The sequence below is a fragment of the Ursus americanus genome, chromosome 4 (assembly GCF_024610735.1).
Source record: "Ursus americanus isolate L20-20 chromosome 4, mUrsAme1.1.p, whole genome shotgun sequence".
Taxonomy (NCBI): Eukaryota; Metazoa; Chordata; class Mammalia; order Carnivora; family Ursidae; genus Ursus; species Ursus americanus.
In genome coordinates this window covers 37,984,782-38,012,151 of record NC_142130.1, presented here as the reverse complement: position 1 = coordinate 38,012,151, position 27,370 = coordinate 37,984,782, and the positions used below count along the sequence as shown (strand labels likewise).

Here is a 27,370-nt window from a genome sequence, read left to right as displayed (position 1 = left end):
GCTGCGCTTCCGCCGGCGCGGAAGCGGGGACTCCGCAGTGGGTTGCGGGCCATGGAGCGGTGGGCGCGCCCGCAGGTCCGGCTGTGGCTGCTGTTGCTATTACTGCCTCCAGTGCCGGGCCGCCAGAAGGAGTCAGGTGCGCTCCGGGCAGGGCAGAGCCTGCCGCCGGGCTCCGGGTCTGATTCCGGTCTGGAGGGGCTCTCCCGCCCCCCTGGCTCCCCGGTGCGGCGGGCGGCCAGCTGATGCTGTGCCCGCTGGAGAGCAAAGCTGGGCAGAGGGCACGGGGGAGCCTTGGAGCGGAGAGTGAGAGCGTCTGGTGGCTGGCGCTGCTTTTACTGACCAGGACCCTGGAGAGTAACCCGTCTTTCGGGATTTGGATGGTGGGGAAGAGAGGGAATTGTGTCATCTACAGCGGGTGTCGCCTGCGCTTGGTTACACCGCTCCTCCCTAAAACACACTGGCGGTAATTCGTGTGCGTCCGTGTGTATGTCTGTCGTTCTTGGTGAATTACCAGAGAGATGAAGGGAGAATTAATGTCTGTGGCTTTTAACTGAGCCTCTTTATAAAAGTTCACTTTGATTAGAAAAACGTGAGAATACGTGTCACCAGTTTATTCATAGCTTTCTGAGTGCCAGGCTTGGGTATTTTCCAATTTCTTGGACACCTGACAGCCCGAATAGAAGCCGACTTGACATGAGTGCTGGAGAGTTACAGAATGAAACCTTCCTGGCGTTTCGTTTCCACCAGTGGAATGGGAAGGGGTGTGAAAAAGTTTTGGCCGTCTGTTGGTTCTGCATGCCTGCTGCTAGCAAATGACAATGCTCAGGGTATTTTGTTAACTCTCATTTACTTCACTTCTTGAAGGTTCAAAATGGAAAGTATTTATTGACCAAATTAACAGGTCTTTGGAGAATTATGAACCATGTTCAAGTCAAAATTGCAGCTGCTACCATGGGTGAGTTCTTTGATGTGTCTTTGAGAGTTTAGTGCTTGTCACAAGAAGTCTCCTAAAATCCCCAAGAGACCTTGGTTACAGTGATCAGAGGGCCAAGCGTGCCTTGATAAAAGACAAGTTTCCTGCGGTGGGTTTCCTATTTCTAGGGAACAAAAATGTACTAGGATAGAAGAGCCCCAGGTGGTGTCAGCAAGTCTACTTCTTGGAGTTAGCTACACATACTTGTTTGTGTTCCCCGCTGGACTGAAAGCTTCTTGAGGTCAAGGCCTAGGTCTTAATCAGTGTTGCAATTCTGGTGCTGGCCCTCAGTAAGTACTCAGTAGATATTGTCGGAGAAATGATCAGATTTATAAATGAACCTAATCATAAGGTTCTTGGTTATTTTTAAAGTATGCAAATTATGGCTGAGAGGGTGGTGTGGTAGAAAGATTACTTTCGGGTTCTAGTTGCAGATCTCCCACTAATTATCCCTGCTGCAAGTCACTTAATTTCTCTGGATCTCAGATTCCTCATCAGTTAAATAACAGGGTCCTTCAGTTCCTCATTGTGTTATTCTATGACTCCTCAAAAAATTCACCTAATGCTTATGATACTTACTGAAAACTATGTACTGAACTTTAAAAGGGATACAAAATAGTGTAATTTCTGGTTACTGCTGTCAGGCTATTAGAGTCTGTGAGCTGAGTGGGGACCAGACAGACCTGAACAAGGGAGTCAGTCTGAGACCAAGGACATCAGACGGTGTCAGACTGTTAGGCATAGATCATACCTTCTGTGGGATTCAGAGAAGGGGAGGTCAGTGGGACTGCGGTGACTTGGAGGACGTGTGTTGTGTGAGTATCGAAGGAGGAATGTGCATCAGGCAGAGGAGCGGCAATCCAGATGGAGCGAGGAAGAAGAGAAATTGACTTGCTTTTTCCTCTTTGTGGCTTTGTTGTTTTTGGTTTAGATTACCTATGTGCTTTGGGGGGAAACGTTGCTCATTCCTGCCCTCTATTCTTTCCCTGGTTTACTCTGTTTTCTAATACTAAATCGAAACCCACAGATAGGAAGTAGGTGAAATGGTACCACTTTCTTGACCTGCTTTCCTTGATGATTCACATTCTTTCCCAGGGTCATAGATGAAGATCTGACTCCTTTCCGAGGAGGTATCTCCAGGAAGATGATGGCGGAGGTAGTCAGACGGAAACTAGGGACCCACTATCAGATCATTAAGAACAGATTATACCGAGAGAATGACTGCATGTTCCCTTCAAGGTAAGAATCATGAGGTAGATATATCTTCTGATCTTCTTATATATGGAGTTACTTGATACTGTTTTTGTAGAGAAGTTAATTAAACGAACTCACAGGTGAATCTCTGCTCACATTTCAGAGGGACTACAAAATAGTGACAAGCTTTTCTTACCTGGGGATTTTTCTTGCCAACTTCTGCCCCCCTTTCTCCTGTATTAAAGTCTGTCTCCTCTCTCTTCTTAGGGCTTAGGCACATCACTGGTTGTACTGGCTATGGCTCTGCCCTGCTCGTCTTTCCCCAAGTATAGAAGCTGAGGGCACAGGCTCATGAGACCTGGCAGGAACGAGCTGGGCTCAAGGAGGAGAAGCATTGAGTGTTTATCATGGCTCAAGTATTGTTCTAGATACTGAATATTTGAAGAAAGGTGGCGGAAAGACAAGAGTAACTGGGGCTGCAGATTACACAGCCTACACTAGCCAGGAATTCAAGTCTGAGAGTTGAGGTATCATATCGGTGGGCTGAGGGCTGGGGGCGATTACGGAGGGTCATGGACTGAGCCTGGAAGTTGGGTTTAGGTAGCATTATATGTTTATACAACAAGTGAGAAACCTCCCTTTTAGGAGTCTTTTTTTTTTTTTTAACTCAAATCTTTATAAAATTACAAAGTACAAAACTTAGAGATCATGGTATTCCCCTGCCTAAGATCTTTGTAAACAATCTCTATTCTGTCATTAAAAGTAACGTACCCCTTCCCCCACTCATGCTCACATGCTCTCACTCACTCTCAAATAAATAAATAAATAAAACTTTTTTTTTTTAAGATTGTATTTATTTATGAGAGAGAGAGAGCACGCACAAGAGGCGGGAGGAGCAGAGGGAGAAGGAGAAGCAGACTCCTTGCTGAGCAGGGAGCCCAACACGGGACTGGATCTTCGGACCTCGAGATCATGATCTGAGCTGAAGGCAGCCGCTTAACCAACTGAGCCACCCAGGCACCCCATAAATAAAATCTTTAAAAAAAAAAAAAGTAAATGAGCAGTATTGCAAATAACATCTATCCATATGGACATAATTTTTAAAAAATATTTAATTTATTTATTTGACAGAGAGAGAGAGAGCTCACAGCAGGGGGAGTGGCGGGCAGAGGGAGAGGGAGAAGCAGGCTCCCCATGGAATAGGGAGCCCAATGTGGGGCTGGATCCCAGGACCCTAGGATCATGACCTGAGCCGAAAGCAGATGCTTAACTGAGTGAGCCACCCAGGCACCCCAGGAATTTTTCTTAATAACAACTTTATTACAAGTTACTACATTTTCATTGTTAAAAATATGTAAAAACAACAACAAAAAAGAAAATGAAGATCACTTAATATCCTACTACCTCAAAGTAATCACAATTACATTTTTGTTATCAAATGTCAGGGGCAAATAAGGTGGTAGTGGGCAAAATTATTGAGGTATTTTATTTTATTCTTTTAAAGATTTTTTTTATTTGAGAGTGAGTGAGAGAGTGCATGAACATGAGTGGGGGCGGGCAGAGGGAGAGGGAGAAGCAGACTTCCCGCTGAGCAGAGAGTCCTGTCACTGAGCAGGGAGTCCTGTCTCAGGGCTTGATCCCAGGACCCTGAGATCATGACCTGAGCCAAAGGTAGACACTTAACCAACTGAGCCACCTAGGTGCCCCTATTGAGGTGTTTTAAATAGACATTTGTTTCATTATTTGGGACAATAACAGACTTCACAGGTTATGAGTGTAGAGGAATTTCTGATTTCTACAAATGAGAACGAAAGTATGAGTATAGACATTGTTAGACTTTGAAAGCTTAACTAATATTTACTAGTTAGCTGAACAATCTCCAGATGAAATTAAATACTTTCAAAGTTTCTGAAAGGCACATACCTCAGAACATTTTGGTCAGAATCATGAGCTCTTAGAAATGTCCTTAAGGGAGCACAGGACCTTTCACTGACAATAAAATTGTCTGTAACTCTAATGCATGGAAAGTTCCCTATCTCAACTACATACACAACTAAGGAAACAGAGTTGAGCAAAAAAGAAACAAAATGAAATATTCAGAACCAGTATCCTTAATGAAATGGATACAGTTGAATAATATCTCAGATTCCCGTCTAGCCAAAAACAGTGTCTTTCTAGTCAAGATACTTTTAATTCACCCAGTTGGAGAAGCCTGTATGACATTTAAAAATTTTTATTCTGAATAAAGTAAAATGTAAATTCAGCATTTCAAGGATGAGCTGAGAGATTTTGCTGAGGAACCAGAGCACCATCTAATTAAATGACTGGAGACATGTCATTTCAAAGATGGTGGAGAATGGTATTTTTAAAATAATAACTTTAGTGAGGTATGGCTGACATAAACTGCACATACTTAAAGTATACAACTTGATAAGTTTATGTTCATTATCTTTTTTAAAAATTAATTTATTCTTAATTGAAGTATAGTTAATATACAATATTATATTAATTTCAAGTATACAACATAGTGCTATGTTGTGATATACATAGTATTCCACATGTATATGCATTACAGAATGCTTACCATGGTACATGTGGTTACCGCCTGTCACCATACAAAATGATTACAGTATTATCGAGTATATTCCCTATGACTTTTTATTGAAGCATACTGACACACAATGTTACCTTAGTTTCAGGTGTACAACACAGTGATTCTGGACAACTCTGTATGCCATGCTATGGTCACAAGTGTAGTTTCTGTCTTTAACCATACAACACTATTATAGTACCATTGACTGTATCCCCTATGCTGTACTTTTTAGCCTATTCCGTAATTGGAAGCTGTCGCTCCTACTCTCCTTCACACATTTTGCCCATCCCCTTACCCCCTTTCGCTTTGGCAACCATCAGTTTGTTCTCTATATTTATGGATCTGTTTCTACTTTTCGTTTATTCATTTGTTTTGTTTTGTTTTATTTTCTAGGTTCCACATATAAGTGAAATAATGTGGATTTATTTATTTATTTATTAAGTCTTCTTGGTATATGGTATTTGTCTTTCTCTGTCTGAATTATTTCACTTAGCATAATACCCTCTGGGTCCATCCATTTGTCACAAATGCCAAGATCTCATTCTTTCTTATGGCTGATTAATATCCCATGATATATATATGTATATATGTATATATATATATCACATCTTTATCTATTTATCTATTGATGGACACTTAGGTTGCTACCATATGTAGACTATTGTAAATAATGCTGCAGTAAACATAGGGGTGTCTATATCTTTTCGAATTAGTATTTTTGTTTTCTTTGGATAAATACCCCTAAAAGCAGAATTACCAAATCATAAGGTATTTCTATTTTTAATTTTTTGGGTGGACCGCCATACTGTTTTCCACAGTGGCTGCACCAATTTGCATTCCCACCAACAGTGCATGAGGGTTCTCTTCTCTTCACATTCTTGCCGACATTTGTTTTTTCTTGTCTCATAATAGCCGTTCTGACTGGGTGTGAGGTGATGATGTCTCATTATGGTTTTGATTTGCATTTCCCTGATGATTAGTGATGCTGAATATCTTTTCATGTGTCTGTTGACCATCTGTACATCTTCTTTGGAATATGTTTATTCATGTCCTCTGCCCGTTTTTTCATTGGATTTTTTTGTTTTTTGGTGTTGAGTTATATGAGTTCTTTATATATTTTTTTGTATTTACCCTTTACCAGATATTATCATTTGCAAATATCTTCTTCCATTTAGTATGTAGCCTTTTTGTTTTGTTGTTTCCTTCACTGTATGAAAGCTTTTTAGTTTGATGTAGTCCCAGTTGTTTATTTTTGCTTTTGTTGCCCTTGTCTGAAGAGACAGATCTAAAAAGATATTGCTAAGATTAACATACAAGAGTTTACTGCCTGTTTTCTTTTAGGAGTTTTATGGTTCCAGGCCTTGCACTTAGGTCTTTAATCCATTTTGAGTTTGGTTTTGTATATGGTGTAAGAAAGTGGTACAGTTTCATTCTTCTGCATGTAGCTGTCCAGTTTTCCCAACATCATTTACTGAAGAGGCTATTTTTTCTCCATTGTGTGTTCTTGCCTCCTCTGTCATAGATTAATTGACCATACAAGTGTGGGTTTATTTCTGGGCTCTCTGTTCTGTTCTAGTGATCTATGTGTCCATTTTTGTGCCAAGCCATACCATTTTGATTATTATCGCTTTACAGTATAGTTTGAAACCTAGGATTATGATACCTCCAGCTTTTTCTTCTTTCTCAAGATTGCTCTGGCTATCCAGAGTCATTTGTGGTTCCATACAAATTTCAGGATTATTTGTGCTAGTTCTGTGAAAAATGCTATTGGTATTTGGATAGAGGCATTGAATATATAGATTGCTTTTGGGAGCATGGGCATTTTATCAGTATTAATTCTGCCAATCCATGAGTATGGTATACCTTTTCCATTTATTTGTATCATCTTAAATTTCTTCCATCAATGTCTTACAATTTTCAGAGTACGGGTCTTCTACCTCATTGGTTAAATTTATTACTAGGTGTTTTATTTCTTTTTTTTTTGGTATTTTATTCTTTTTGATGCAATGGCAATTTGATAAGTTTTCATGTGTGTATACATCAAGATAATGAACATATCTGTCACTCCCAAAAGTTTCCTTGTACCTCTTTGCAGTCCCTCTCCCCCACCCCTGTCTGCCATGCCATCCTTTTACCCCTGTCCTCTGGCATCCACCGATTTGCTTTTGGTCATTAGAGATCGTTTCCTAGGGTTTTATATAAATGGAATTATAAATGGAATTTACAGTATGTAAAAGAGTGCTATTTTGGAAGCTGAACATGAAAAAAATATTAAATGTTTTAGCTCTTAAATGTAAATGAACAGCAATAATATATTTTTTAACTTTTTAACCAGTTCTATTTATTTATTATCAAAGGACTTTTCCATGCACATGGTAAAATATTTAGGTAACCTCAAAATATATACAATGAAAAGGAAGATTCTCTACCACCTTCAACCCCTAGACCTGTAGTCCCTGAATCCTCCTCTCAAAAGACAACCACGATTACAAGTTTCTTGTATATCCTTCCAGAAATAGTTTGTGGATAAGCAGTTGTCTACTCTTCAACAAATTAGAACGTGCTGTATCTTCTGTTCTTCAACTTAATTTTCTTTTCCATATAACTGTACATTTTGAAATTGTTCCTTACGAGTTTATAGGGTACACCTCATCTTTCATGGCTGTACAGTAATCCATTGTATGGACTTCTTTATTCAGCCCTCTGTCAATGGACATTTAAATGTCTCCACCACTCCCCTTTGAATTTTGACAAATGCAAACAATGCTGCAGTGAACATCTTTGTACTTATACCTTTGAGTACTCATGTAGTTATATCTACAGGCTAAATTCCTAGAAATAGGGTTAAGTAGGCCAATTAATGTGTTTTTAAAATCTTTATAAGTAGAAGCAAACTGTCCTCCAAAGGAATCGTGCCTTTTTTCTTTCTTTCTTTTTTTTTTTTTTTACATTTTTTTTTTCTTTTAAGCAATCTCTGTACCCAACATGGGGATCAAACTCAACAACCCCAAGATCAGTCATGTGCTCTCCTGAGCCAGCCAGCCACCCCAAAGTTGTGCCTATTTTCACTTCCCCCACCATTGTATCACATGCTCAGAATACACCTCATACTCTCAGCAATACTGTGTATTATTGGACTCTGATCTTTGGCAATCTGATTAGGGAAGACTAGCATCTAGCTTCAGCACTTTTTTTTTGTCATAGCAATACTTTGTTTTAAATTTTTTTTAATTGAAATATATTTGACGTATAATATTGTATAAATTTAAGGTATACAACATGTTGATCTGATCCATTTATATATTATAACATGTCTGCCTTGGTAGTGATAATTAACACCTCTATCATATTATATAATTATCCTTTCTTTTTTAGTAGTTGAATAATTAAGGTCTAGTCTCTTAGCAAGTTTGATTATAATACAGTTTGTTGTCTGTATTCACTACACTGTGCATGAGATCTCTAGGGCTTATTTACTACTTGTTGTAAGTTTGTAACCTTAAACACCATTTGTCCCAGCCCCTCACCCCCCACCCCCTGGCAACCACCATTTCTTTCTCGGTTTTTACAAGTTTGGCTTTTGGGGCATTTCTTTAATATGGTTGAGCATCTTTTCTTTTGTTTATGAATCACTGATATTTTTTGCAGTAACCTCCCTATATATAAATCAATATTTTAAGTCAGCCATTTCTGTGCTGCTGGAAAATTTTGGTCAAACCTTGGAATGCTGCCCCCAGAATAGTGCTGGTCAGAACCTCAAAGGATGGGGCAGAAGAGCTAAGCTGCCAGTGTATCCTCTCGTTCCAGAAATCCTCTGAGGATTCCTGGAGAGTCTAACCAGAAAGCTGTACAGGCATACCTTATTCTATTATTGCTTCACTTTTATTGTAGTTTGCAGATACTGCATTTTTTTTTTTTAAGAAATTGAAGGTTTGTGGCAACCCTGTGTCAAACAAGTGTATTGGTGCCATTTTTCTAATAGCATTTGTTCACTTCATGTCTCTGTGTCACATTTTGGTGATTCTTTCAATATTTCAAACTTTATTATTATTATATTTGTTATGGTAATCTGTGGTCAGTGATTACAACGCACTGAAAGTTCAGATGATTGTTAGCATTTTTAGCAATAAAGTATCTTTAATTAAGATATACATGTTGGTTTTTTTAGACATAATACTATTATTGAACACTTCATGGATGCCAGTATAGTATAAATAATTTTTGTATGAACTTAGAAACCAAAAAATTCATTTGACTTGCTTTATTGTGATATATACTTTATTGTGGTGATCTGGAACCAAACCTGCAGTATCTCTGAAGAATGCCTGTATGACAGTCTTCATGATTGTGTACATAACACTCCTTTTCTGGCGTGCAAAACTGATTTTGATAGTATTCTGTACTCAAGTTGAAGGCAATAAAAGTTGTCCTATCTTTCCTCCTAAATTATGAGACTGATTATGGTGGAAATAAAAAAAAAGTCTTTGTGAGAAGCAAAGCCCAAGGGACACAGTTAGAAAATTAGCTTCTTCCGGGGTGCCTGGGTGGCACAGCGGTTAAGTGTCTGCCTTCGGCTCAGGGCATGATCCTGGCATTATGGGATCGAGACCCACATCAGGCTCCTCCACTATGAGCCTGCTTCTTCCTCTCCCACTCCCCCTGCTTGTGTTCCCTCTCTTGCTGGCTGTTTCTATCTCTGTTGAATAAATAATAAATAAAATCTTTTTTAAAAAAAAAAGAAAATTAGCTTCTTCCAGTTGCTATCAAAATCTGCATCTTGCTTTCTAATTAAACAAAAGGGGAAATTTAAAAAAAAAACTAGGAATAGATAGAGGAGAGGTGGTAGTAGTAGCAATAATACATCCTTCAAACTTTTGATCTGGTTGGAAAATTTCACTGAGTGTTGTAAGCTGGAGCAGGTTAACTAGGAAAGATGACTTGCACAATATAAAAGAGTAGAAAAGTCCTTTCAGAAGCATTGCTTTCAGGAATCTTTGCAGTGGGCTGATAATTTGGACACTGGCTTTCAAAGTGGGAATGGGACCCTGTTTTGTCCTATAGCAGGCACTAGTCTGGTGAATTTGTGGTATTTCTGGTTGGCAGATGTAGTGGTGTTGAACACTTTATTTTGGAAGTTATCGGGCAGCTTCCGGACATGGAAATGGTGATCAATGTACGAGATTATCCTCAGGTTCCTAAATGGATGGAGCCTGCCATTCCAGTCTTCTCCTTCAGTAAGGTAAGTAGAGGAAGAGCTGTATGGTGAGATGGAGGGTGGTCCTCTAGAGTATGAGTAGATGATTGTCCTGTGACAGAGTCTGATGGGTGATGGTGAGGATGAGACCTGGTTTCCAGGAATTGGTCTGTGTCCCTCTTAGCTTCACAGTGGCTGAGCAATAGGACTGAGGAGATGGGTAATGTGAGTAAGATTGCTTAAGTGTCTATAGGGCTAGGGATGAAGGTAGGGAATGATGGAGGCCTGAAGAACCAATAGGACATTGAAGGCAAGGTTCAGAGAGTCTACAGAGCATGGGAGAAGGTGGCTCAAGATAGCTCATGGGCTTGGAGTCAAGGAACACCTTTGTTAAAAAATATTTGTTGAGCTCGTATATATATAGTCCTATCTGTCCTGTCTGTCAGTCTATCCGAGGGGCTCAGGATGGCTAACAGTGAAACTAAAGGTGGTAGATATCTCCACACAGTTTGTGCCTAAGCAGTGCATTGAGGGGATAGGCCTGGTGTATCCAAGAGGGGTATGTGAGAGAGTGATCTTTGGGTCTAGTTATGGAGGAATAGGAGTACTAGCTCACTCCTGTGGACTTGGAGAACTTGGGACAGTTAATATCTTCTCAGTGTTCAGGTTCTTGCAAATGTGTATTGGCAGGGATGGGTTTTGGTTCCTGAGACTAGGCTTGAACACATTTGGGAGGAGGCCTCAAAGAGAATGGACAGAAGAGTCTATGGGGGAAGAACAGGTTTAGGAAAACCCTATGGACTTTGAGAAAAGGAACACCATCTCTGATTTGGTTTCTCCAAAGAGGGACCTTTTATCCATACTTTTTCTTTATCACAGTTTACTTTCTCTCTAGACTTATTTCCTGTGTTGCAAGTGGGCTGAGGCCACATTGGTGTTGCATTTCCCATGGTCTAGTCTCATTTCTCAAAAGTGCTTGGTCTCGCTGTTTATCATAAAACCCTCCCAGAGGAAGAGATAGCGGCTCCCATGTACGTCAGTAAGGACTTTATGTTTGTTATTTATTTGTTGTTTTGGTGGATGATAAAGTCTGACCATCAGTATACAAACTTTCTTTTCATCTTTACTTCTCTCCTTTTTAAAAAAAATTTTAAACCAGTGACTCCTAGTCCCTAGAGAGGGATTTTAGTCTTTCAACTTTATAGGAATTGTTCAGCTTCTGTTGAGCACCCATCAAGTCTGAGCTGCTTGATGAATCACATACCATTTTTTTTAGAGTATTTGAGAAAAGGTGAACAGCATATTGCATGTGTAATTCCAGTGAGGAAACCAAAGAGTTAGAGGTCTGTCAGTGGCCAGAATTTTAACAGAAGTAACCATAAAAAGGGGAACAAATGGTTTTAAACTTTTTTCAAAAGATGTGGGATAATATCCTTTTCCCCATCCTGCCCATCAGCACTTTCTAGTCCTGATCAACAAATAACCAAGAATTTATTGACCATCCAGTGTGAGCGCCACAGTACCACAGTATTAGGTAATACTAATTAACACTTATCGAGTACTTACCATGTACCAAACACTGGTCTAAACTTGTCACATGTACTAACTCATTTAGTATTCGAAACAAAGCCCATTAGATAGATAATGTTATTGGTATTATTTCTCCCATCATAAAGATAACTGAGGCATAGAAAAATTAAGTAACTTGCCTGGAGTTGGAAAGAGGTAGAATCAGCATTCAAACTCAGATGTTCTGTTTCAGGAGCCCATGCTCTTAACCATTGCACTGGGATTCTTGTTCTCGAAAGACCCATTTAGGAAATAACCAGGAACTGGTAAGACAGTATACACTACAAGTGTAATAGCAGTTAAAAGATGAGAGAGCTATATGATCATTCAGATTTAGGTATTTTATTTCCATAAACTAAAAACCCTAACAGTGTAATAATGTCCTCTAGAAAAACAGAACTTTGGGTAACTGGAAAAATTGACTTTTAATGAGATTTCAAATTCTGGGATTCAGTGAGTCCATGAATTTTAACCCATGGTCATTTTTGCATTTTAATGTCTAGAGTGTAGACTTTGCAGACTAGGGGAAATAGATGTTTGGCAATGTTAACACTAGAGCAAGACTTCTGTCCAGATCCTGTGGCGTGAGTGTAATTTGCATCTTCTCTCTCTGTTCTGAGACTGATTTTGAACAACCTTTCTGTTTCTGTTGAAGACATCAGAGTACCATGATATCATGTATCCTGCTTGGACATTCTGGGAAGGGGGACCCGCTGTCTGGCCAATTTATCCTACAGGTCTTGGACGGTGGGACCTCTTCAGAGAAGATCTTGTAAGGTAGGTCCTTTAGAGAGGTTTTCTTTGTCCTTCTTTGTAGGTCTTGTTGAAATAAACAGTAGCGTATACATAATTATTTACTTTAAAATGACTAACTTTTAAGTTAAAAATAAAAGAAAAACTGCTTAACCATTTTGTATGTGTATAAGCACTTTTGTATGTGTATAAAATACTCACATATCCATAGGAAAAGAGCAGAAGAACCTACCCAAAATTATCAGCAGTGCCTTGTGTAAAGGATTATAGGAGCCCTTTCCTTTCTTCTTTAAATTTTTCTGTATTTTTAAGACTCTCCAAATAAGAGTGAATTCCTTTCATAATTAGAAAAAAAAAATGAATGACCATGTTGTGAGGGAGAATAGAGAATTACTTGGAGGAACATCAATGTACTTTATAATTTAGAGCAAAGTCCTTGAGGTGGGGTTGCGGAGGGCATAAATGTCCTGGAGGTGTCTCAAGTACAGGCTTATTCTGGGTCCTCCTGATTCACTACTGAGACTGCCTGGGCCTGTTGACTCGATCTGCTATCATTTCAGAATTTAGATTGTCCAGGCCATCCAAGCTGTGGGTATTTCTTACCTGGCTACGTTTCACATTAATGCTTCAATCAACATTGGTACCTAATTAGCATAATTCTGGAAATATGGTCTTTATAGGTCTTCTCTCAGGTATTGGGAAAGCAAAAATTTAATTCAACTTTATTTCCACAAATATCTATCACCTGTACCACACGTGGCTGGAGATTCAAAGAGGGTGAAAAGAATGTCCCTTTCCTGGAGAAATGGGTAGGGCTGCAGTCCTTAGTGGCAGTTAGAGCCACTGGGTAAAGAACGAGTCTATTATCCTGTAGGTGTATTTTGAAAATTATTTTTTTTAGGATTTTATTTATTTGAGAGAGAGGAGTGAGGGAGAGAAAGAGAGAGTGCACAAGCTAGGGGAGGGAGACAGACAAGCAGCCTCCCTTCTGAGCACAGAGCTCAATGTGGGACCTTGATCCTAGGACCCTGAGATCATGACCTGATGAGCCAAAGTCAGATGCTTAACTAACTGAGCCACCCAGGAGCCCCCAAAATTATTTTTTTTTTAAGAGACCTTGGTCTCATACTTCGTAGAACTAGAACTGGAAATTGTCCTTTTCAACTCTTTATTTCAGGGATGAGGGAAGGAAGGCCCAGAGAAATTGAGTGACTTGGTTAAGGTCAGGAGCCAATCTAGGCCTGAAGTCCAGGTGTCCACACTACCAGTTAACCTTATCTATGCTCTCCAGATATTGAGACCATCATTTCCCATGTAGCTTTTTGTTTTGAACGTAATTTTGAAAGGGAAAAATAAAAAGGTCTTTAACCAAATTTTCTTTAGGTTATTCTTGGCCTTAATTATCTAATCCTTTTTTTTGTCAGGTAGTTGCAAATACCCTTTTCACATTCTTCCTTCTTCTTGTAGCTCTTTTTTGACCTGCTCTACATCTACTTTTTTTTTTTTAAGAGAGAGAGAGTGTGAGCTGGGTGGGGGAAGGGGCAGGAGGAGAGGGAGAGAATCTTTTTTTTTTTTTTTAAAGATTTTATTTATTTATTCGACACAGAGAGAGAGACAGCCAGCGAGAGAGGGAACACAAGCAGGGGGAGTGGGAGAGGAAGAAGCAGGCTTCCAGCGGAGAAGCCTGATGTGGGGCTCGATCCCAGGACTCCGGGATCACGCCCTGAGCCGAAGGCAGACGCTTTAACCGCTGTGCCACCCAGGCGCCCCAGAGGGAGAGAATCTTAAGCAGGTTTTGTGCTGAGTGTGGGGCCTGACAAGGGGCTTGGTCTCACAACCCTGAGATCATGACTTGAGCCGAAATCAAAAGTTGGACACTCAACCGACTGAGCTACCCAGGCACCCCCTACTTTGTTTCTTAAATCTTTAAAAACAATCTTTTTTCTGATTATGAAACCTGTACATGCTCATAAAAATGTATGTCTAACATCGGCAGTTTTCCCACCGACTTGTCAGTGTCTTAGAAATCTTTCCATGTCAGTACATATGAAGCTATCTCATTATTTTATCAGTCACATGATATTCTTTTGTGTGGATAATAATTTACCTCATTATTTTCTATGATAGACTTTTAGGCCACATATGTAATATATGCACAATTTTTTCTTTTCTGGACTATTTGAGAGTATGCTGCACACCTTATGACCCTGACATCTTAATACGTTAGTGTGTATTTCCCAAGAGCAAGAATTTTCTCTTTTATAACCATGCTGCAATGATCAAATTCAGGAAACAATATTGGTACAACATTTAATTATGCCAATAATGTCCTATGTGGCACATTCTACCTCCAGTACAGGATACAATCCAGGCTCGTGTGTTGCATTTAGTGGTCATGTCTGTTTAGTCTCCTTTGATCTGGAACAGCTCTTCGGTCTGTCTTTCTCTTTCATAACATTAACATTTTGAAGAATGCAGCCTGTACATTTTATAGAATGTTCTTCAGTTTGGTTTTGTCTGTTTCCTCATGATTAGATTCAGTTTATGCGTCCCGGGCCTGAATACTTACCTAAGTAATTTACATAATCCACACGTCTTCGGAGATGTTAATTTTGATCACCTGGTCAAGGTGTTGCCAGTTCCTCCACTGTGTAGTTTCTGTGCCCCCCCCCACCTTGTAAACTACTAAGCAATTTTTAGGGAGATGTATTATGTTTTAAAATCCAAGCTTATAAGAACATATTCTTCTTTTAATATCTTTCCTTCTTATTTTTCAACTGAATTTATTTATGGGGTGCCCCCCCCACCTTGTAAACTACTAAGCAATTTTTAGGGAGATGTATTATGTTTTAAAATCCAAGCTTATAAGAACATATTCTTCTTTTAATATCTTTCCTTCTTATTTTTCAACTGAATTTATTTATGGGGTGCCTGGGTGGCTCAGTTGGTTAAGCATCTGCCTTTAGCTCAGGTTATGATCTCAGGGTCTTGGGATCCAGCCCTGAATAAGGCTCCCTGCTCAGCGGGGAGTCTGCCTCTCCCTGTCTCTCTGCCCCTTCTTCTCCTCCCCCACGCGTGCGTGTGCGCGTGCTCTCCCTTTCTCTCTCAAATAAATAAATAAAATCTTTAAATAAAAGTATGATCATAAAATTACAATTTTATTTTTTAGAGCCCTCCATCTAGAAGCTCTAGCCATGTGATTTAATTTCTTAATTTGAAACTTTAATAATCTTCCTGTTTATCTGCATTGATGCCTGCCTGCTATTTTTGTATTTTTCTAATCTTTTGGGAATTTGTCCTCATTGACTTACTTCTCACTCTGTAGAAGAACTCAGCGTTTCTGTAGATTTAAAGATTCCTGTCTCTGCTGTCACGGAGTGGTTATAAAAGAGGTCTGAGTCAGCACCAGGGTGCCACTTTGAACCCTCGCCTGGGGAAAAAAGCCCTAACATAGGTCTTTTGAGGGGCAGGTAGGTGGATAGGAAGAATGAGGAAGAGGGAAAACAGAGATGGTACAAGTCTGTGTATATTAAATGCAGCCTTCCCAGGGACCGAGGACATTCATACTAAAAATTTCAGTATAAATTGATACTTTTTTGTTAGGTAGTTTAGCAGTATATATCAAAATATAAAATGTGTATATCTTTGACCCAGCCATTTCACTTCTAGAATTTATCCCAAAGAGTTAATTAGACAAGTATGTAAAGATGGATACAGGAAGATGCTCTCACTACTGTGTTGTTTCTTAAAGCAGAACGTTGGAAACTTCTTAAAAGCCCATGAATAAGTAATGAAGTGAATTATGATGTGGCTATAAAATGGAATATTGTGCATGAGTGCAAAGTAAAGGAACTCTGGCTTCAAACTCTGTCTCTTATTAGCTATGTGACTCTGGAAAAACTGCTTAGTGTCTCAAGAACCTCACCTGTAAAGTAGGGGTAATAAAACCCACCTCAAGAGGTTGTAAGAATGAGTATATATATATATATATATATATATATATGATCTCTGTTATGTAGAGCAAGGTTTCTCAATATTGGTAGTATTGACATCTTGGGCTGGATCATTCTTTGCTGTAGGGGGCTTCCCTGTGCATTGCAGGATATTTAGCATCCTTGGTCTTAATGTCACTAAATGCCAGTAGCAGTCCCCCACTAATGACAATCAAAAATGTCTATAGTCATGGCCAAATGTCTTCTGGGAGAAAGGGGCAAAATCACCACCAGTTGAGAACCACTGATATGGAGAGATGATTGGAAGGAAATTCTTCACAGAAACATTAAATTGCTACAAGTGGGATTGGGAAGGTTCCAGATGATTTTTTTCCACTTTTACTTTATGCTTTTCCATTAGAATTTTCTATAATGAGGATATATCATTTTTTCTGCTAAAAAAAAATCTCATAAAACAAAAATAACCCAGGGTTATGGTATTTCTGTTTTGGTGGGGGGGGGGGCGGCGTATGGGGCACAGCAGTAGATAGTTCAGGCCTTGGACTAGAGAATCCGGTAAAGATGGTCCAGGAAGAAAGAGCTATAGGATGGGTCAGGAAAATGAGCAATGCTTTCAGCTGAGAGAAAATGACTAATGTGACATTTATGTATCTAACAGTATCTCTACCTAACAAGTTTATACCCTAAGTCTCTCCATTATGGTAAATAGCACACCAATCCCTCATTAACTCCAGTTCAGCCCTTCCCCTCCTTTTTCAGAGGAAGACAATGGGCAACTTCTGTGTAGGGTTCCTACGAAGGAAGTTAAGAATGATGTATCTGTGAGCTAGCAGTTTCAGCAAGGAAAGCTGGTCATGGTAATGTGTACTGAGAACCGAGTTTCAGGGACTTTGATGGAGCACTTAGTACAGTCTCGAGAATATCAGGGTGCTTTGCAACATCAGACAAATTTCTGGTGATACTGCTTATGCATCAAAAAAAAAAATGAAGTCAAGAAGTGGTTTGTTTTCTTGCCTTTAATTCAATTTCTGATATTTTCTGCAGTTCTCTTTGCCTATTAAATTTATCAATAGCAGTACTCTACTTAAAGTAGAGAAGAAATCCTTGTTGTATTGCATTTAACAGCTCTAAACATGTCATTTAGAGCTTGGGAAATTTTTTAAAAATTTTATTTGTTTATTTATTTATTTAGAGAGTGCGTGTGCATGTGCCTGAGCAGGGGGAGGGACAGAGGGAGAGAGAGAATCTCAAGCCAACTTCCCGCTGAATGAGAAGCCTGATGTCGGGCTCAGTCTCAGGACCCCGAGATCGCGACCTGAGTTGAAATCAAGGGTTGATGCTTAACTAACTGAGCCACCCAGGTACCCTGGGAACTTTTCTTTCAGTGTTGTTAACTTATTAATGGAGCAATGGACTGTAGATATTATTGACTAGCACCTCCAAAGGAGTGAAGTAACAGCAAGGGAATATAATGTCATTCAGGGCTTTTTCTTTTGAGAGCCTGGGTAAGACTTATTTAAAAATGTGACGTTCTGAACTAATCTTCAGAAATGGTTAGAACACATCCTCATATAGTTAAGAGAAAAACATAGAAACTAACTGAAATCTAATTTTAGGTCAGCAGCACAGTGGCCATGGAAAAAGAAAAATTCTACAGCATATTTCCGAGGATCAAGGTGACTGTATTTCTGATATTTTACAAAGATATTTGTAAGATTCAAGTTATTTCAAGGGTGTGAAGAACTGTAGTTCAAGGAGAAAGCTAGGATAACTAAGAAGTAAACGTAGAATCATAGAATTTGACTAGAGAAGAACTCAAAGTATTTGCCCAAATCAGTCTTTTTTTTTTTTTTAAAAGAGAGTGCATGCATGTGACGGGGGTGGGGGGGAGGTGGGGAGAGGGAGAGGGAGAGGCTCTTAAGGCCCTACACCCAGCACAGAGCCTGACTCAGGGCTTTATCTCATGACCCTGAGATTATGACCTGAGCCCAAATCAAGAGGCAGACACTTAACTGACTGAGCCACCCAGGCACACCTTGCCCAAATCACTCTTAATTGAACTGAAATTGAAAGAATTTCATCTAGTCATTCAACAGGTAATAACAGAGTGCCGTGAGTGTGTTAGGTATCAAATATATGTTGAAGAGAACAGCTGAGTTGTCCTCTTGCCTGAGAGATGATAGTTTTCTACAGTGATCTTCTGACCTGGCCCTCTGCTAGTCACTCAGCTAGTTATTGGCATTGCAGGAACCATTACCAGTTGTCCTGACTGCCTTTTTCATGAGGCCATGTGGCTGCCAAATAGTGGTGGAAAGCACAGATTGAGACTGGTGGAAATGGAAAGGGAAGCAGGGGAGGAAGGAGAGGGAAATGCTGGACAGGGACCCTCTCCATCTTGCTCAGACCTACATCCCCAGTGCCAAGAACAGTACCTAGCATGCAGATACATGATGAATATCTGCTGTACAGATGAACAGAACAGGGAGAAGGCTTTTGTCCTTTTCCTGGTCAGTCCTTGTCAGAGATCACACATTCTATTTACTTGGGCAGTGAACTTGAGGATGCAGACAGGCCCAGCAGCCACTGCTTACTGGTCCTTATCAACTTCTCTGATTCTCAGATCTTGAAATCTTAGCTTCTTAACTTGGGACCTGTGTGTGGACTTGAAGAGTTCTAGGACTTCTTATAAATTATATGGGGATATGGACGCTTTTCTAGAGAGTGGTCCACAGGAAGTCCAGGACCCCTCAAATATCAAGACCATCTGCTACTTGGACCATAACTAGGAGTTTTTCTACATATAATCTTCAGGTTTTTAAGCCCTTTAGTTTTCTTTTTAATTTAAATATTGTGCTGGACTGTACAGAACACAGACAACAAAGGTCAGGTAGCTATTTTGGGGAGGGGTAGAATACCTAGTCACACAGCTGTGGCTACTAATGATTATAGAGGCCACGTGAACCCTGCTGAAAGGGAACTCATTACCTGGGATATGTCTGTACTGCCCAGAACAACATAATCTTAAAGATTAGATGCAAGCAAAAAGGGCCCAATATTCCCCGTCTCTGAAGGATACAGGAGGGAGCAACCAGGAACATCTGTACTCTGCAGGGCCCAGTAACCCCCATCTCTGCTATTAAAATAACCAATGAATTATCCGTCTGTGTGTACAGTCATTGCATTGGTCTGATTACTGCTTACCTTTCAGAGACTAGGAACAGTATTATCGTGTGGGACACATTGTTTTATGACACATGTTTCTTTTATAGGACAAGTCCAGAACGAGATCCTCTCATTCTTCTATCTCGGAAAAATCCAAAACTTGTTGACGCAGAATACACCAAAAACCAGGCCTGGAAATCTATGAAAGTAATCACCAATCATCTGAATAGAACCATAGCAGTGAACATTCTCGCTCAAAGAACATTGCCACCTTAGGTTTCCTCTCAGCAGTCGATGAATGTAGAGAAAGTTCCACAAACTTATATGTATTAGCATATATGTAAATTATTCTTTTCCAAACTCACATTGCTTTTCTGGGCCATATTATAAGTAGTATTTTTTACCACTTTGAAGGTTTAAACCAGAGGACATCAACGTTTTATGGACACCAACCCCTGGTTTAAACGAGTGGTTCTCAACTCTGACTATACAGTCCAATCAGAGAGCTTAAGAAAATGAATCAAATGAATCAGAGTCTCCGGGGATGGGGTCCAGGCGTCTTCATTTGTTTAAAAATAAGGATTTACATTTCAAAATGAATAAAGGATATGTAACTGAAGTATTATAATTCAATGCCAGGACTAAGGATTAGGTGAACAGGTAAAATCAGGTCAGGAGGAGGAAGTGGGGGATTCAGAGAGGTGAATTGTAAGGTGCAGCCAGCAATGACTGGCTCCTTCAGGTTGGAGTTCATCTCTGTCCTCTTAACTCTATGACTTCTTGCCTTATTCAAAGAACTTTAAGCCCTAAATGTCCTCATTTGAAATTTCCATGTACCATATGAAGATGGTAAGAAAAAATGTTTTAAACTTCTTGTGGGAAAACTAAGCATATCTGAGTTGTATTATTTGATAGTTTTAATCAAACAGGAGCAAAAGGTTAAGAAATTTGTTGAAAAACAAAAATATGAAAAATGTATCCATTCAGCACAGCTTCTACTGTGGGAAGCTGTGAAAGCAAACAAGACTTATTGCCCTCATTAAGACATTTACCAGCTGGCAGGGTAGCTGGAATACAGATGCGGTCTCAAACTCAAATGCCTCTGGGAGCCACAGGAGTGAGCAGGAGAGAGAGAGCTAGAGGTCCAGTCATTGCTGCCAAGGGAATAGAGCCCAGTTTACCAGAACTTCCTTTTTCTTTTTATAAGAAAACTTGGAAATCTGGATTTTTGTAGGAAATATCTTACCACCTGTGAATGTTGGCAATGGTTTGCATTTTTATTTTTAAATACTTTGCATCCCCAACAAAATCTGTGTGTGGGTTACACCTCCAAGCCCACCAGCCACCACCTGTAACATCCTGGATGTATAATTTACACAGAGTGAAACATGCTGCAGGTTAGGACCTCTAAGTTCAGAGAAACTCTAAAAGAGAAACTCTAAAATCAGACAGGCCCTGGGTTAAAACCCTTGCTCCTCTCCTCAGGTCCACATTGCCCTGAGCAAGTCTCCCAACTTTTCAAGGCCTTGGCTTCTTCGTCTATAAAATGAGATAATAATGTCTCTGAATGTGTTTATTCAGGACACTCAAATGAGGTCATGTTGATGGAATGCTTAACAATGCTTGCTGCATGTTGGTCTTCAGTAAATATCACCACTCTCAATACTAACAACTTCCTTTTCACTTAAAGGATACCTTAGGGAAGCCAGCTGCTAAGGATGTCCATCTTGTGGATCACTGCAAATACAAGTAAGACTTCAGGACTCCTGACTCTTGGCTTCCCTGTCGCATTTGGAATAGCTTCATTTGAGGGGAGAACTTCAATACTAGGGCCCAGCTGGGGTTTATCAAAGTCCTGTTCATTCATTTGGTGGTTGTTTACCGAGACCATGCTGTGTGGACGAGGCTCTCACCTGAGTTCTGTGGGAACTGCAGAGACAATGATAATAATGGTCCCTGCCTCTATAGACCTTGCTGCTAGTAAGCAAAGTGGTGGGACTCCCTCTGTCCACACCCATCCAGCCAAGAACTGAAGTTAGATGAAGTGTTTTTCAGGTTCATTAGGGTTTATGTTTCAAAATGAATAAAGCATATGTAACTGAAATAATATAATTCAGAGAAGTGAATGCTGATTACACTGCACAGTGGGAAGTATAGGGTAGAAGCAACTCTAGCTGGAGATGGGTGCATAAGAAATGCTGAAAAGAAAATGTTCTAAGATAGCTTTTTCCCAGAGGGTGTTTCTTTGAAGATTGATTATGTATTCCTAGCTCTCCTCTCCTGACTTCAGAAGAAGAGGGAACAGGGACCAACGGAGGCTTTTGGTGGGATACCTTATGGGAGAAACAAGGTTTTGGGGAGCCATGACTCGTTAGAGACATTAGGCCCAGGAAAACTTATAGGAAAGCATAAGGTACTGTCTCCATCTGAGCATTGTATCTCTGTCTAGCACCCAGCTTGTGGCCCTATCTAGCTCTGTCTGGAGAAAGAATCCTCCTTTCCCCCTCACCCTGACATTCCCTGGAAAAGTCAGTAGCCCCTGGAAACGTACAGGGACATGCAGATGTGTCCTGGAAAGCTGAAAATAGGAAGGGAGAGGTGAGGGGTCATAAAAGGAGAGAAGCAGAGGAGGGAATAGGAAGAAAAAGATATTTGTGGCAGCAGACGAAGAGTATCAAGTATATTTTGCTCTTTCTTTCCCAGGTATCTGTTTAATTTTCGAGGCGTAGCTGCAAGTTTCCGCTTCAAACACCTCTTCCTGTGTGGTTCACTTGTTTTCCATGTTGGTGATGAGTGGCTGGAATTCTTCTATCCACAGCTGAAGCCGTGGGTTCACTATATCCCAGTCAAAACAGATCTCTCCAATGTCCAGTGAGTGGCTCTCCCCCAAGCAGAGTGCCTAATGACTCCCACAGTCTGCCTCTAAGGCCCCGGCCATTTAAGACATTTACTACTGATGACTTTTTCCCGTGAAAGCTTTTTTTCCTTACTTGGTTTGCATATATAGCGTCACTATTCAACTAGGCTATAAGTGAGATTTAATTTGAGAAAGTGCTCTAACGCTAGTTTGAAATGTAACACTCAGTACACAGTAGAAAAGCTCTTATCTCTCAAAGACTAAAGATAAGGATAGTAGATGTTGTTATATCGTCAAAGGGACTTTCAGATACAACGTGAGAACTGACCCCAGTGAAGCTGAGGCAAATTTTCTCACATCATGGCAGGAACTAAGAAGAGATACGGAAAAGGGCCAGAAAAGTAAACCCAGTGCCCTTTTCTAGGGGCAGGAGCAGGAGACAGAAGGGAAATTTTTCTTCACTATTGATTTTTGATGTGTATCATTGAACATTTCTCTGTTTTCTCAAGTATGTCCCAAATCTACAACAGGTTGCCTTTAGCCTGTGTGTGGGCTTTTGTTGTTGTTGTTTTTGTTGTTTTGGTCCCGTGAGGACTCTAATATCTTTGCTTTAAAAAAGAAATAATACGTTATCTACCTATCTAGAGATTAACCATAGATCTCAGTCTGTGGTCTTTCTTTCTTTTTTCTTTTTCTCTTTTCAAATTTAAGGAACTGTTTTTATTTTTATTTTTTTAATTATTTAAATTTTGTTAGTTAACATATAGTGTAGTATTTGGTTTCTGGAGTAGAATTTAGTGCTTTATCACTTACATACACCACCCGGTGCTCATCACAACAAGTGCCCTCTTTAATACCCATCACCCATCTAGTCCATCCCCCACCTGCCTCCCTCCATCACCCCTCTGTTCTCTGTCGTTAGGAGTCACTTGTGGTTTGTTTCTCTCTCTCCATTTTTACTTTTCCCCCTTCCCATATGTCCGTCTGTTTTCTTTTTTAAATTCCACATATGAGTGATATCATATGGTGTTTGTCTTTCTCTGACTGACTTATTTCACTTAGCATAATACAGTCTAGCTCCATCCACATCGTTACAAATGGCAAGATTTCATTCTTTTTGATGGCTGAATAATACTCCATTATATAACCCTTTATATATATAAATATATACACACACACACACACACCATGACTTCTATATCCATTCATCAGTTGATGGACATTTGGGCTGTCTCCATAGTTTGGCTATTGTTTATAATGCTGCTATAAACATTGGGGTGCAGCTACCCCTTCGAATCTGTATTTTTGTATACTTTGGGTAAATACCTGGTATGCAATTGCTAGGTTATAGGGTAATTCTGTTTTTAACTTTTTGAGGAACCTCCATACTGTTTTCCAGAGTGGCTGCACGATCTTGCATTCTGACCAACAGTGCAAGAGGGTTCCCCTTTCTCCAAATCCTTGCCAACACCTGTTGTTTCTTGTGTTGTTAATTTTAGCCATTCTGACAGGTGTGAGGTATCTTATCATGGGTTTGATTTGTATTTCCCTGATTATGAGTGATGTTGAGCATATTTGCATGTGTCTGTTAGCCATCTGGATGTCTTCTTTGGAAAAGAGTTTATTTGTGTCTTCTGCCATTTCTTAACTGGATTATTTTTTGGGGGGGTGTTGAGTTTGGTAAGTTCTTTATAGATATTTGATACTAACCCTTTGTCATTTGCAAATATCTTCACCCATTCCATCGGCTGCCTTTTAGTTTTGTTGATGGTTTCCTTTGCTGTGCAGAAGCTTTTTATCTTGATGAAGTCCCAATAGTTCATTTTTGCTTTTGTTTCCCTTGCCTCCGGCAACATGTGTAATAAGAAGTTGCTACAGCCAAGGTCAAAGAGGTCACTGCCTGTGTTCTCCTCTAGGATTTTGATGGATTCCTGTCTCACATTTAGGTCTTTCATCCATTTTGAATTTATTTTTGTGTATGGTGTAAGGAAGTGGTCCAGTTTCATTCTTCTGCATGTGCTGTCCAGTTTTCCCAACACCATTTGTTGAAGAGACTGTCTTTTTTCCATTGGCTATCCTTTCCTGCTTTGTTGAAGATTAGTTGACCATATAGTTATGGGTCCATTTCTGGGTTCTCTGTTCCATTCCATTGATCTATTTGTCTATTTTTGTGCCGGTATATATAAATGGTGTTTCTTTCTTAGTTTGGTCTATATTTCAGAGTCTAATAATTCTTTCAATTTTAGGGAGTTGTTGCATTTTGTGAAAGCAAATGATGATGTGGCTCAAGAAATTGCTGAGAGGTAAGCTCTGTTCATTTTCCTTTTCTATTTTACTTTATCATCTCCATTTTGCCCCAGCTAAAGGTATATGAATATTGTTATCTTGGTGATATCTGGATTTCATCCTCACTATACAGAGGTAATCAGAATTAAAGCTGTCCAGGAGGAAAACACACATTCACGTATGTCCCAAACCCATCCTGTATAGAAGTAGATGAAATCTTTGAGGTAATTAAACAAGTTCACAATTTCTGAGCATTCCCAGAATTTTTGAGCATTCACTCCTTATGTGTTTGTTTTTAAGAAAACAAATATGAAGTTTTATTGCTAAGTGCATGTGTGTGGATAGGATGGCTGTTGGCTCTGAGAATCAAGAGTTAATTCATATAAAGCATAAACATTCTGAACAGTGCTTGACACAAGGAGAGCAGTCACATGTAAGCTATTAGTATTATTTAATGCTGTGCTTTAAATGTTCTTGTTAATCTTGTCTCTAGGGGAAGCCAGTTTATTATGAACCATTTGCAGATGGAAGATGTCACCTGTTACTGGGAGAGCCTGTTGACTGAATACTCTAAATTCCTGTCCTATAATGTAACAAGAAGGAAAGGCTATGATCAGATTATTCCCAGAATTTTGAAAACTGAACTCTAGTAGTCATCATCGGACCACATTCCTCTCTGGCAGCAGTTCTCAGATATCCTGTGGTGAGAAGCTTACCATGAGTGTGGCGCCTATACCTTGAATACTGTTATCAAGCCAAATATCTGGTTTTCCTTATCATGCTGCACCCAGAGCAACTCTCGAGAAAGATCCAGAATGTGTATAATACAGACATGAAGCAGCTCAACGCTTTGGCTGAATAAGGACCAGAAATCATGAGATGTGGGTTTTGAACCCAATTCTACTTTTTATTTTCTTAAGACCAATCACAGCTTGTGCCTCAGATCATCCATACATGTATGTCCATCACTGTGAAACTGACTGTGTCTGTGGGATGATACTTTGTCCCATTACGTGGAGCAGAAAATTAATAATTTGAACTAGTACAGCTCATCACCGCAATTCTGCAGTTATTCTAGGTTTGATCTCTGTTTGATCTCTGTCACTGTATTTTAATGTAGGAAGCCCTGTAGGGTTTGTGAAAAATACTTGGGGATCATTTCCTGAAAGGTCTAAGGAAGCAGTAGATGTACCATGCAACGATGTGGTAGTTATCTTTTTTAAAGCGTGAGCTTTTTGGTACTCAGGAGCTTTCTATAATGTTACATAAAAAGGGGCCAATTGCATGAGTAATTATTGCAGTTGGATTTCAAGTTCCCCTTTTGTGCCTTCACACACTTGTCTTTATGGTCTCTATTTAAAAAAAAAAGACAAAAACCTCTTAATAAATTTAGGAAGTAGTCCTCACTCTTTAAAGGAATTGTGCTTAAAGCAGCAGCTCTTCCTCACTCCTTGAACACCCTTAATATTTTTCCTCTTCAAATTGGCAGCAGTCCATATCCTCAAAGGTGTGCAGGGACCTCAAGGAGTCTTCACCTATGAAATGTTACACTGGGAGTTTAGACCATCCAACTTGAGCACTTACTTATGTTGGAGATATTTCAGTGCAAATCCATATTGGAGTACTTCCTTTCCCCTTTTTTCCCTTTTTGAAAAACACATTTAGATAGTAGTTTAATCTCTCAGGATCCTCTCCCTAACACAGTCAAAAATGAAGAAAACTTTTTAGATAAAAACCCATAGAGTCTGATGACTTAGAACCAACCTTGTCCCTTAGGCCCAACTTTTCCACATTGAAATCAACTCTTTTCCTTTGCTTCTTAAGAACTGTTCAGTATTAGTTGGTTTCAAAGTTAGTAAATGTGAGGTTCAGTCATATCAAATCAGGGATTTTATTCCATTGGTGAGAAATGTATTTGGCTTTTTAAACTTCCTTCCACAAAAGTTTAAGTCTACGGGCTTTCTTAGAGGAGTTGATATCCTTAGTAAGATCATTGCCTAGAATAAGGCAGACATTGAAAGTTAGCTGTTTTGTTTCTGAGTATTAAAAATTCACGGGGACCATGTATTTAGGTGCCAGAAGTCTAGCGATAAGCAGTCTGGATTTCTGAGGTGTACTGTAGTTTTGCCTTGTCGGTATGAGGCCCCAGTAGATGTTCTCTTTCTCTCTGTGTTTTAATTTTCCTGTCACTGAACTAGAAACAGAATTTTCTGTCCTTTGAATTAGGAGCTGAAACTGCATTTCCCTGGGAATTTCCCATTTTGCTTCAAGTTCCAGCTCAAGCATCCCATCTCTGAATCTTTTCTTTCATTCCTCTGGGCAGTTAGGGGCTATCATAAAACTTTGCTCATGCCTATTATATCACATCACATTGCACTGTAATTATTTGACTATTACTGCTGTTGTTCTGTGGGCTTCTTGATGGGTGGGAATCATGTTTTACTCATCTTGATGTCTCTACTATCCAGTACAGTGCCTCGCACAGAGTAGATATAAAGAATTATTGGAAGAATGAATGGGTGGATGGATGGATGGATGGATGGATGGATGGATGGACAGATGGATGGAGGCAGTTGAATTGACTAGATCCTATTTACAGATAGATTAGCCATTGGCTCCTAAGGGGGACAGGACAAGACCGTAAGAATTGGATCAGTGCAGATTCTTATCTGCTCTTTGAATAGTCAATAAGGGCATCTTTGTATTTAAATTCAGGAAATGTTATTCAGATTTTATACTTATCTGTTTACCACAATGTAGGTGGTATGAGGATGGTGTGTAACGATATGAAAAATGTATGTTTTTGAAAATAATTTTTATCCCCATAACTGTTGAA

General features: G+C 39.6%; 1 protein-coding gene across 1 annotated transcript; it reads left to right on the top strand.

The window, feature by feature from the left end:
- Positions 1–27,370, top strand: POGLUT1 (protein O-glucosyltransferase 1). Its single transcript, XM_045785123.2, has 11 exons — positions 1–136; positions 865–955; positions 2,069–2,212; positions 9,864–9,999; positions 12,179–12,300; positions 17,846–17,905; positions 19,499–19,598; positions 21,082–21,140; positions 22,095–22,262; positions 24,495–24,551; positions 25,028–27,370. The coding sequence occupies exons 1-11, from the start codon at positions 52–54 to the stop codon at positions 25,182–25,184; spliced, it is 1,179 nt and encodes a 392-aa protein (XP_045641079.1). The 5' UTR covers positions 1–51; the 3' UTR covers positions 25,185–27,370.